The 12,014-nt window shown below is 40.3% G+C and overlaps 1 protein-coding gene across 11 annotated transcripts in view; it reads right to left on the bottom strand.

Moving 5' to 3' along the window:
• Positions 1-5,529: 5,529 nt before the first annotated feature.
• Positions 5,530-12,014, bottom strand: part of chst6 (carbohydrate sulfotransferase 6) — a 126,638-nt gene continuing 120,153 nt past the window's right edge. For all 11 annotated transcript variants that reach the window (XM_039763431.1, XM_039763433.1, XM_039763440.1 and 8 more), the window contains one exon: positions 5,530-7,396. In XM_039763431.1, the coding sequence (XP_039619365.1) occupies positions 6,172-7,396 (1,225 nt within the window). In that variant the 3' untranslated portion in view covers positions 5,530-6,171. The remainder of the gene's footprint in view (positions 7,397-12,014) is intronic.

Genomic DNA, 12,014 nt, shown 5'->3' with positions numbered 1-12,014 from the left:
GATTCCATTACTCTTTCCCATAACTTCATGCTGTGGCTCATCAATTTTATTCTCCTGTAGTTACTGCAGTCCTGCACATCCCCCTTATTCTTAAATATCGGCAACAGTACACTTCTTCTCCACTCCTCAGGCATCCTCTCACTTTCCAAGATTCCATTATGTTAAAAAACGGACCCTTCTTTAAAAAATGGGGTAGTTAGATATTTGATTTTTCTGGACTCTTAAGTATGGTACAAATCTAATGCTACAGCAAACTCCATTTCTTCCTGACAAATCACCCATATTGTAACTTTTTTCATGAACAATGTAAGATTGCAATAAAAATACAGATCAGAACAAGACATGTAAATTTACCAATATCTGACCGCTCAGGAATTTTTCAAAACTTAGACCCTCCCATTAACAAGGAAACTAGAACATTCATTCAAATCATCCCATCTGGACAACAAGAACTCTGTTCACTGGTCTCCCAAGTGAAGTCTGTTCAAATTACACGTCTTGTCCGAAACAGTGCTGCACATGTCATAAGAAAAATAATTTACTCCTATAATTCTGAGAGCCACAGCAACCGATATTCTGCCCATCCAAATACATTTTTGTCTCAACTAAATCGACTCTGAAAATTGTTCAAGAATTCACATCATCTTTGGTTTATACCTTAAAAGATAGTCCTTTCGGGCTGTTCCAAGGTACCATTGTTTGTCATTTATTTTACTAGCTGATTACCCAGTGGCTTCACTCACCGAGTGCAAGGGAAAAAAATTAAATATAGTATATAAATTATTAAACAGTAAAACATTAACATGTAAGAGGTAAAGATGCATTGAGCAGTACTGGAGTGCTTTCAGGTAAAGTACATTTTAAAGGCACTATAACATAACAGGTAAGTAGCACTAACAGCAGCTTAAAAGTATTTGGATCATCTCTCGGTAGCAGATCCCTTGTGAAAGGCGCTACATGACTGCTGTGGTATAGAAATTACATTTTGTATGTGATCCTCCAAATTTCTGCCTGACAACATTGCACTACGTGTCTGTGATTTAAGAGAAAAATTATTCTGAGAAATGTGGATGCTGCCCTTCCGTGCTTAACGGGCAGAAGGTCCAAACAATTCCCAAGTCCAATACTTCACATGAAGAGGTCAGTACATCTTCTTAGATGTAAACACTCCATCATCTTAAAAGAATTCATCACGAAAGCAACCTTGTGGGGTTTTAGTGACCCGAACTCACCTTAACGGACAGTAAGTAGTCGTACAGCACAATTTACAAAGAGCCTCTTGCTTCGATGGCACCGATTACACTCATTCGCAAAGATTTCCACTCTCCCAGGAGCCAACGTGGCACCTGAAGTGTCACAAGCAGTGCGAGAAGTGAGGATGCTGCCCGAAACTGCGAAGCTCTCGACCCGGTGGAGGAGCCCGACATTCCACGCCTTTCAGCGTCCACTTTGTTTTCACGACCCGTCGCTGCTGAAGGTGGTCTTGTCTTCACATTGTTTACAGCTTGGCACAGTTAAAAAGTAGAAAGACACAAAGCTGTTTTCCTCATCTCTTCTACTATCAAGTACTGGCTATTAAAAAAGTTACAATGTGTCAGTTTCCGCGACAGTCACGTGGACGAATAAATAAAACTTCTCAGTCAGAACGTGCCTGGCGGCGGACAGCTGAGCAGATAATCCAGATAGGAGGACTGGGAGTGGGGATATGGGATAGAACGGCATGTTTGTATTTATTTCTTTTCAATATCAGTAAAATAACTCTCACACAAATAATAATTCATAAAGATGCTATAAAAATGGCATCCACAAATTAAGTGATCAGTTCCTGTATTATAATATGTTCTGTGGTCATACGTAATTTCCGTTTCAAACGTGAAAAGAATTTTATATATATAGATCTGGACAACTGTTATGGACATGCAGGTGTTGACAGATATTTGAGAAAACAAAAATAACCAGGAGATGGCAGCATTTAGCAGCAAATTGTGTTCAAGAGAAAGCTAGGACAGAGCCAAAGAGATAATAAGGCAATAATAATAATTCTGTACATTTAAATGGAGTTCTTTTCACTACTCAAAGCGATTTACACAGTGATTGAGGAGCCACTTCAACCACCACTAATGTGTAACATCCACTGGAGCCATTTTTGCATCAGTATGCTCACCACACATGAAATGTTAAGTGATGCAATGGTCAGAGAGGTATCACGTGTCTAGTGAGCTGAACGACTTTCGGCCTGTCGCCCTGACGTCACAAGTGATGAAGACCAGGGAGCAGCTGCTGCTTCACCACCTGAGGCCACAGGTCTGCCACACCCTCTGCAGTTTGCATACCAGGAGAAGGTGGGAGCGGAGGATGCCATCATCTATATGCTACACCGATCCCTCTCCCACTTGGACAGAGGCAGCGGTGCTGTAAGAATTATGTTTCTGGACTTCTCTAGTGCCTTCAACACCATCCAACCTTGTCTCCTTAGGGACAAGCTGAAAGAGATGGGAGTAGATTCATACCTGTTGGATATCTTGCAGACAGACCTCAGTATGTGCGTCTCTGGAACTACAGGTCTGACACTGTGGTCAGCAACACAGGAACGCCGCAGGGGACTGTACTTTCTCTGGTCCTGTTCAGCCTATATAAATCGGACTTCCAATACAACTTGGAGTCCTGCCACGTGCAAACGTTCGCTCACGACACTGTTATCGTGGGCTGCATCAGGAGTGGGCAGAAGGAGGAGTATAGGAACCTAATCAAGGACTTTGTTAAATGGTGCGACTCAAACCACCTACACCTGAACACCAGCAAAACCAAGGAGCTGGTGGTGGAGTTTAGGAGGCCCAGGCCCCTCGTGGACCCTGTGATCATCAGAGGTGACTGTGTACAGAGAGTGCAGACCTATAAATACCTAGGAGTGCAGCTGGATGATAAATTAGACTGAACTGCCAATACTGATGCTCTGTGCAAGAGAGGACAGAGCCGATTATACTTCCTTAGAAGGCTGGCGTCCTTCAACATCTGCAATAAGATGCTGCAGATGTTCTATCAGATCGTTGTGGCGAGCGCCCACTACACAGTGGTGTGCAAGGAGGCAGCATAAAGAAGAAGGATGCCTCACGCCTGAAAAAAAAACTGGTGAGGAAGGCAGGCTCTGTTGTATGCATGGAGCTGGACAGTTGGCATCCGTGGCAGAGCGACGGGCACTGAGCAGGCTCCTGTCAATCATGGAGAATCCACTGCATCCACTAAACCGTATTATCTCCAGGCACAGGAGCAGCTTCAGCGACAGACTGCTCTCACTGTCCTGCTCCACTGACAGACTGAGGAGATCATTCCTCCCCCACACTATGCGACTCTTCAATTCCAGCTCGGGTAAACGTTAACATTATACAAAGTTATTATCTGATATACCTGCATTGTTATCTCTCTTTAATTTAATATTGTTCTTTATCAGTATGCTGCTGCTGGAGTAGGTGAATTTCCCTTTGGGATTAATAAAGTATCTCTATCTATCTATCAATCATCCAAAGGATGGCACCATTTGTAAAGCACAGTGTCCCAGTCTCTGCACTATGGCATTGGGGTCCACATTCAGACCAAAGTTTAAGCACCCCCTACTGGCCTCACCAACACCTCTTCCAATAGCAACCCAAGCTTTTCCTAGATGGTCTCAAATCCAAGTACTGGCCAGGCCAGAACAAACTTTGCTTCAGTTGGATGAGTTCTTCTGAACTGCAATGAAAACACAATGGCAATAACGGAATTCAAAAGTGGGAGACAAATAAAGGAGTTCAAAATCGAAAACAAACCCTGACGTCAAAGCTTACTTGTTATATAAGCTAACTACACTAAAACCAGTAGCACAAGTGTTTTATCCATTCACAGGATAACGTAATACAATTAAAACAATATTTATACCGGTTGGATGGGTAAAGTAATCAATGTGCTAAATGCAGTCATGTGACACATGCACCAGGTTGCATTAACAAAAAAACAGGGCAGCACCAAAATTTTACTTGAAAATGATAAACACAAAAATGAGTTTACCATGGTAAAAAGCTATAATGTGAATACATGAACTGTACAAAACGAGGGAATACTACAACAACTATATTCAATAAGTTATACTGTATTTAGTCTGTCTTTCTCTTTTGGACAGAATTGTATATACATATCAAAATTTACTAAAACTATCATTTGAGTTGTTGGGTTTGGTGATAGCATCATGAAGCCTTATTATTTTCTCTCACATTGTTAAGTCAATGTCACATTGCACAACTGATACAGTACATCAGACTTGCCGACTGTCATTGCTCATTTCATCACTTGACCATGTCAATTTACAGAACTGGAAATCTCTGGGTCAAATGGACTGACTGTGTGCCATTGTTCCAGCACAGTCACGCTTGCCTCTTTCTATGACAATAGTGAACGTGCTGCCTGTTTAAGCCAATGCTGTATGAAGGGTTGACAAAAGCAGACTTCAGCTGCTGTCTCTGCCCTCAAAAACATAAAATAAGAGACATCAAACACACAAGCCTCTCTTCTGTTTGAGAAGTCCAAAATTGTTCTTTATTCCTCATAACTGCGTTATATGCATTGTACTTCCTGGCGAGCATTCATTCATTCATTGTCAGCTTGCAAACACACAGAGCCCACCAACATGACTTAAGGAAAAATCAAACCCATTTGATTTTAGTGGAGCTAGTTGTGGATAACTTGGAGCAAGCTGCTGGGCAGATCACATTATGCAATTGGCCTTCACGGGAGTGCACCATTAACTGCCTCCAGCTCACTAACATTATGAAAATGAAGGCTACGACTTGAAAATCGCTAGAAAAATTGTATAATATGACAACAGAGCCTTTATGTGCATCTCTCTGGTGTCTTGCTCCCAGATTAGATTTTAATAGTAATTAAATTCTACAGCAATTATTTTACCTTTGCTTTATTATTTGTTTAATCATAACCTATCTCCACACCTATCCTTACTCCTCAAATCCCAGGGCTGTCTAGCCACTCAAGGTTTTATTGGAAGCAGGGGATGGGTTGAAGAGGTAGGGCAATGGAAATGGGTAGGATGTCCTAGGATTTTCTGTTAGTTGCGAGTACTGCAGGGTCATTGGCTTACTTCAGAATGGCCTCAGCTAGACTCATCTCTGATTGGATTTCTCAAAAGAACATTTAAGGCTGACATTCAACTTTGTTGTGGTCATGCTGTATTAATTAGGGAAAATAACATTTTTGGTGTAACTTACCTCAAAATATTTACATACGTTCTTATATTTTCATGTTAAGCACAACATTTTGATTATTTTCCTAGTACTCTGCCTATACAACACAAGGGTTTATGCATTTTATTGTTCAAAGTTTGAAAATGAAACTTGTTGTTTGGGACACTCATTTAATCACTTCTAACTCCCCCAGTTGTTACATTTTGCACAGTGGTGCTAGTCCACTCTCTTTCTACATGCACATGTACCTTGCTAAGACATATAGGGGGCTAATAATAAAACCGTTGCAAATCAGACACAATTCCAAATTAAACAGGTTTATTTTTTCACAGACCACAAAGTGGGGTAAATTACACACAAGAAAGAAAAAGAGCTAACCTCAGTCCCGACTGCACTTAAGTGGATTGGGTTTTCTGCAATTCACAACTTGTTTCTCCAATTGCAAAAAAAAAAAAAAACCCCGTGTAGTAATGCACTTTGTCGTACACTTTTCAAATACGTTTTTCTTTTGCCACTGTGCATATTTCAACACTTTCAAGAATTTTTTTTCCAGTCACAGTGTTTCTTATTAAACTGTATATGAAGATTGCCAAGATACCTTGTTCTTTGACTTAAAGCCCACGGCAGAAACTGCAATTAACTCAACGTACCGTTTTGGGTGCAAATCTTTTGAATCAAAGTTAATTATATTAAATTCAAAAAGCTAATTAAATTAAACTTCTGTACTTTAAATAAACCATGCACACCAAGTGAATGTACTGGTAGGTCCAGTATCCTTTGGATTTTAATTCTCTTAGGTATGCTCCTTAGGTTGGCCAAAACTGTATTCTTTGACCATATTCATTAACCAATCCTAATAAGTTTACTTCCAATATGTTTTGTAGTATAAATGAAATATTCCTCCTCTTACATGTAATTTCACCTACAAGAGTCCATGAAATATTTAGCCCTGATTAGTGCTAGTTTTTGATGGCAGCCACATGAATTGATATCGCTTCCGTGGTAGCACCATGTCCAAAGCTAGAAGTTTCTGTTCTCTCTCAGAATCTACGAGACGGTAACCAAGAATGTTCATAGCCCCCTTACAGACCTCCTGAATTTTAGCAACCTTCTCAAAACTCAGAGTTTTCCTCCATGCCTGTGACACATTGAGCGCATTGCGGGAAGTTATTTTAAAGGCTTCTTGCTTTTCTCCAGGCCCCTCTCCATGTGTAATGTCATAAATCCAAGATTTAAGTGAGGCAGTCAGGTCAAGCTCTGCAAATTTGTACATCTCTGAGATTTCTGTCAGTGGGTCTCGTACCAGGTCTTCAAAGCGTACCATCATATACCGTTCCTTTAAGAAGCTGGGTGCCTTCTGAGTTGCTGTCTCATAAATCTGTACATGACTGCGACAGATTTCCCTCATAACATGGTAGCTGGTGTCAGCCACTTCAGTACCATTTGTATTCAGAACAATGCCATTGTCCCTCATTAGGGCTTTCATTGACTGCTCACGTGACCTGGCCACAGCCCTGGGATCTCTGATGAGGTGGATAATTTTCAGATTTAGGGAGGGGTCTTTAAGAAGTGGATAGAGTGTTTTCAAGTCAAAGAACCGTACTTCTTTTATCACAACATGGCTGAATGTCTTACAGACTTCTTCCACCTTTTCAAAAGAGGTCTTGTTACACTTTTTCTTACAGACAGATTCATCACTTATTTCCTCATTTTCCTGCAGTTCACAAACAGATGATGAACAAAGTGCACGGCTAACAGCCCACTGAAACAAACTGGAAACATTTCTCTTTTCTGGCATGTATGCGTCAAATACAGACATGTCACACTGGAAGACTGAATGAATGAGATCCCTGACAGCCATGCGCAAGGCACTGGCACTGTTCTGGTAAAGGCTAACCCATACATGCCAAGCAGGTTCCATTAAATAAAAGACATTGGGATGCTGGTTAAAGACCTGGCCCACAAAAGATGAGCCTGATCTCCAGGAAGACAGGATAAGAACATGGACTTTCCCCTTCTGCACTTCAACCTGGGAGGTGAAACCACTTTGCCGGATGTAAATTAAAAGGAGCACCATGCTTTGCAAGACAAGGATACTAAGGACAGCTGATTTAGTGTTCCTTAACCTCCCCATAGTAAGGAAAATATGAAGTTCAGCTGAGAAACACCTAAAATGAAAAGAAAGTACATTAGTAAAAACACAAATGGAACACACCATCTGTGACAGCAAGTATTCAAAATAAATTAAGTAAAAACTGTAGCCATCATTCATATAAACCAAATTTCAACAACAAATTAAATTCAAATCTCACAACTTGGATGCAACTTAAATATCTCCTAAACATTTTCTCATTAGGAAATCAAACAGTTCAGGTTAATGATGTTACTTAAAGAAGTCTGATGTCTGGCAAGAAGATTTTTTTTTTCTTCAAATATCTCCACAAAGTCAAGGTGATATTACACGATTTGATATTACCAATTGATTTAACTAAGATGTTAAAATTAAAATAAATACGGTTATGTTCATTTACTCTCACGGGGGCTAGAAAAATATAGTGAATAGCTGCAAAATCTGCTGCTGAAAAGCCTATGTTCAGAAGGCTTATTTCTAAAAATCCACTCCCAAAGTCCTCCAGTGTATGCACTTTAAAAAAGCTGGGATTGCAGTGTCCAATTTCTCTTCATGAATTAGAGAATGGAAACACATGGAGAGAATAAGAAAAAGTACTGAGACAAAATGAAAAGCTTGAATAGCTGTTATCAATTTAAAAGCTCAGTAACACAAGCTGAATGCTTAATTTATAAATTGTAACAAGCACAGCAATGGATTTGAGAGGTAAACACACACAGACCACACAGGATGTGCAGAATTGAGACCTCAGATAGGCAGGTGTATTTATTGATTAACATTAGAACACTGAATAGACAGATCACTCGTGGCCAAATCTCTGCAACTTTCTGATGTCTTTTCCCACACATGTATCATCGGGGTTCCAAAATCTTGCTTTTTGGCCACTCTGCCACATGCAATACTTTGATGACTAGAAGCATCTCCTGTTATCCACACAGAGGTCCTAATCATGAAGTGCTTTCCCATCCCTTCCTGTTGACAGAACCATCAATCCTCATAAACCTTGAGGTGCTCTTGTTTAACACTAGAATCCCTGAAGCCTACGAAAAAATGCGTAATCCCGGGTCACCTTAAATTACTTCACACCTCTCCATCAGCATCTTTTCTTTTGCAAATGTGTCGATCAGCACAAGCAAGTAAGCAACCTGCTAGCCGACGTAGTGAAGTCCATTGCAAAATTCTCAGAGTTCAAGTCTGTTTATCTGGCAGTGAGGTGCCTGGAGTTGTGTAGGGTAAATAATAACGTTATTTGGAATACAAACATTTAATGTGTATTCCGCGTCTAGACAGGAAATGCTGAACTCATAGCTAAAACAGAAACTTAGTCCATGTTATACTAACAATGATGTGAAGTGTATAATGTGTGAAGACTTTAGTCCAAATATCAGGTAAAACACATGCATTTTTATTCAAGAATATAACCAAAGAAAAAAAAAAATCATTCGATTTACATGATGCTGTCAGGGAGTTAAAAAACCCAAGCTGAAATGTCAATTGACAGGAAGTTGATATGTATTCTTGAATGGTGCAGAGGGAAGAACTGTTGCTTTATAACCCAAGGGTACCAGGTTTGAGTCTGGGTGCTCTGTGTTTTGAGTAGTGAGCTGCTATTATTATCACTATAATATGATAATAACATACATTTGATTCGAGTCTGTAACAACCGTGTAAATTTTGGTCACTTGTAAAAGTTAGAGCTTTTTCTTTTATTATTCAGTTTTTTTCCCATCAGTGACGCTCACATGGTAAAATGAACTTGCCTCTCTCTCTCTGAGTTGATGGCATCTCCATTCTTTTCACAAGAACAGTGATGACCACAGTTAGCGTTGTGGTTGATGCCTGCTCAGAACTATTTGTTGTACCAGCAATCAAAGATACGATGTTACATGACTGCAATGAGACTAACAAGCGGCATTTGCGCTTTGACAAAGACACCCGTGCAGAACGTATGAAAAATGACTAATTTGCTACGATTTCTGACACCTGGCAAATGTTTTGTTGAGAACTGTGTTTTGAGTTACAACCCAGGGCAAAGACTTTCCAAGTCTGTGGTCATAAAGCTTATGGAGCCGTTACTGGACAAAGGCAGAACCATAAAAACAGACAGCTTCTTTACAGCACTTTCGCTGGCTAATAGACTGCTGCACAGTGACACAACTCTGCTTGGCACCATAAAGTAAAATCGGATGACCACCTGCAGTTAAATTACTTCAGCAAGTGAGCAATTTGCCAAGCTAGTGTTTAGATCTGGCAGTGCCATGCTAACGGTGTATGCGCCCAAAAAGAAGAAGCCTTTGATTTCATCTGTAACAGCTGGTGTAAAGTTTTGCTACCTGTAAAAGATATTGCTGAAGGGGTATAACCAGGCACACAAATGCTGGTGAATCATGTCTTCTTGGTATCTTGTTGTCACTTGAATTTTTTGTTATTCATTTTTATTCTTGAATAAAAGCACATTTGTTTCATTATACCTATGCGAAAGTGTTTATTTTATATTCCAGTAATCACTTGAATGAGATTGAATCTGACTCTGCCTCTCTCGCATATGCACACACACACATTCATACATGAAAACGCTAGGCCATTTGAACATTTTTTTTTTCCCGGTCTTGCCTGTACTGTAAGAAGTCTAATTGCATATTCAGTATCATGCACCATAATGTGGAGGATAGGCAAGATCACATCTCTTAGGTCAGAGTGGCAGTAATGTGTTTTTATTCAGCACCAGCCAAATTATATGTTTTCCAAGTGCAGTGTACCTCAAACTCTGCCCTTTGGCACAGTTAAAAAAAATCATTCTAATTTAGTTTGAGTAATGAATAATCAATCATACCAGGTGTCCACCATATGGAGAAGTGCACTTCCTAAAGGGAACAGTTGTGATTCAAGTTTGAGCCAGACTGCTAGAGAAGCCTATTGTGAAGTTCTGTATTATACCTTTAAGAACCATCCAAACAAATCTGGCATTATATACAAAGGCAAGGTTTAAAAGAAAAGAAAGAAAAACACCCAGCTTGGACTAAAGTTTCCTGCAAAAATTGGTGTTGTAACTTGTGCACTCACTATCAGCTATATTGGTAATTGAGTAATGTACAGATTGATTCAATGGCCACTAGCTTAATAAAAACACACTAATTCTTTTTATGTGTCTCTGCAAATTAGGATGAATATGAAGTGTTCATCATGACCTTTACACCCACGACCAAATGATGTCATTAGCCATGCACTTTTGGGTTGATTATCTACCAACACAGCAAGTTTTTGAATGCAAACCCAAGGGTGAAAAAAAGTACTTATAAGTATATAATACCTCTGGAAACGCACACAAAAATTAAAGGGAAATGCAAATAACAGGTAATTGTGTACATCCTCTCACTGCACTTCCCATCTCTATGCGTTCTCCTCTAGGCAGCTTTCACCTGCTGACCCAAATTATGACATTGAACAATGAATTGCTGGGAAAAAAACTAGTAATTGACGAGTGAAGGCACTGGTTAAAGGGGGCTAGACATTCCTTTATTATATATACACTGACCATAAAAATCTACTTTACTTAAGGGCAGTAAAACAACTTAAAATCCATCCATCCATTATCCAACCTGCTATACCCTAACTACAGAGTCACAGGTCTGCTGGAGCCAATCCCAGCCAACACAGGGCGCAAGGCAGGAAACAAACCCTGGGCAGGGCGCCAGCCCACTGCAGGGCACACACACACACACACCCACACCAAGCACACACTAGGGACAATTTAGAATCACCAATGCACCTACAGTGCATCCGAAAAGTATTCACAGCACATCACTTTTCCCACATTTTGTTATGTTACAGCCTTATTCCAAAATGGATTAAAAATTCTACACACAACACCCCATAATGACAACGTGAAAAAAGTTTACTTGATGTTTTTGCAAATTTATTAATAATAAAAAAAACCTGAGAAATCACATGTACATAAGTATTCACAGCCTTTGCTCAATATTTTGTCGATGATCCTTTGACAGCAATTACAGCCTCAAGTATTTTTGAATATGATGCCACAAGCTTGGCACACCTATCCTTGGCCAGTTTCGCCCATTCCTCTTTGCAGCACCTCTCAAGCTCCATCAGGTTAGATGGGAAGCGTCGGTGCACAGCCATTTTAAGATCTCTCCAGAGATGTTCAATCGAATTCAAGTCTGGGCCACTCAAGGACATTCACAGAGTTGTCCTGAAGCCACTCCTTTGATATCTTGGCTGTGTGCTTAGGGTCGTTGTCCTGCTGAAAGATGAACCGTTGCCCCAGTCAGAGGTCAAGAGCGCTCTGGCACAGGTTTTCATCCAGGATGTCTCTGTACATTGCCGTAGTCATATTTCCCTTTATCCTGACTAGTCTCCCAGTTCCTGCCACTGAAAAACATCCCCACAGAATGATGCTCACACCACCATGCTTCACTGTAGGGATAGTATTGGCCTGGTGATGAACGGTGCCTGGTTTTCTCCAAATGTGACGCCTGGCATTTACACCAAAGAGTTCAATCTTTGTCTCATCAGACCAAAGAATTTTGTTTCTCATGGTCTGAGAGTCCTTCGGGTGCCTTGTGGCAAACTCCAGGCAGGCTGCCATGTGCCTATTACTAAGGAGTGGCTTCCGTCTGGCCACTCTACCATACAGG

The sequence above is a fragment of the Polypterus senegalus genome, chromosome 9, assembly GCF_016835505.1.
Source record: "Polypterus senegalus isolate Bchr_013 chromosome 9, ASM1683550v1, whole genome shotgun sequence".
Classification (NCBI taxonomy): Eukaryota; Metazoa; Chordata; class Cladistia; order Polypteriformes; family Polypteridae; genus Polypterus; species Polypterus senegalus.
Note: the sequence above shows the minus strand (reverse complement) of the source record. Positions and strands in the feature narration are given on the sequence as shown.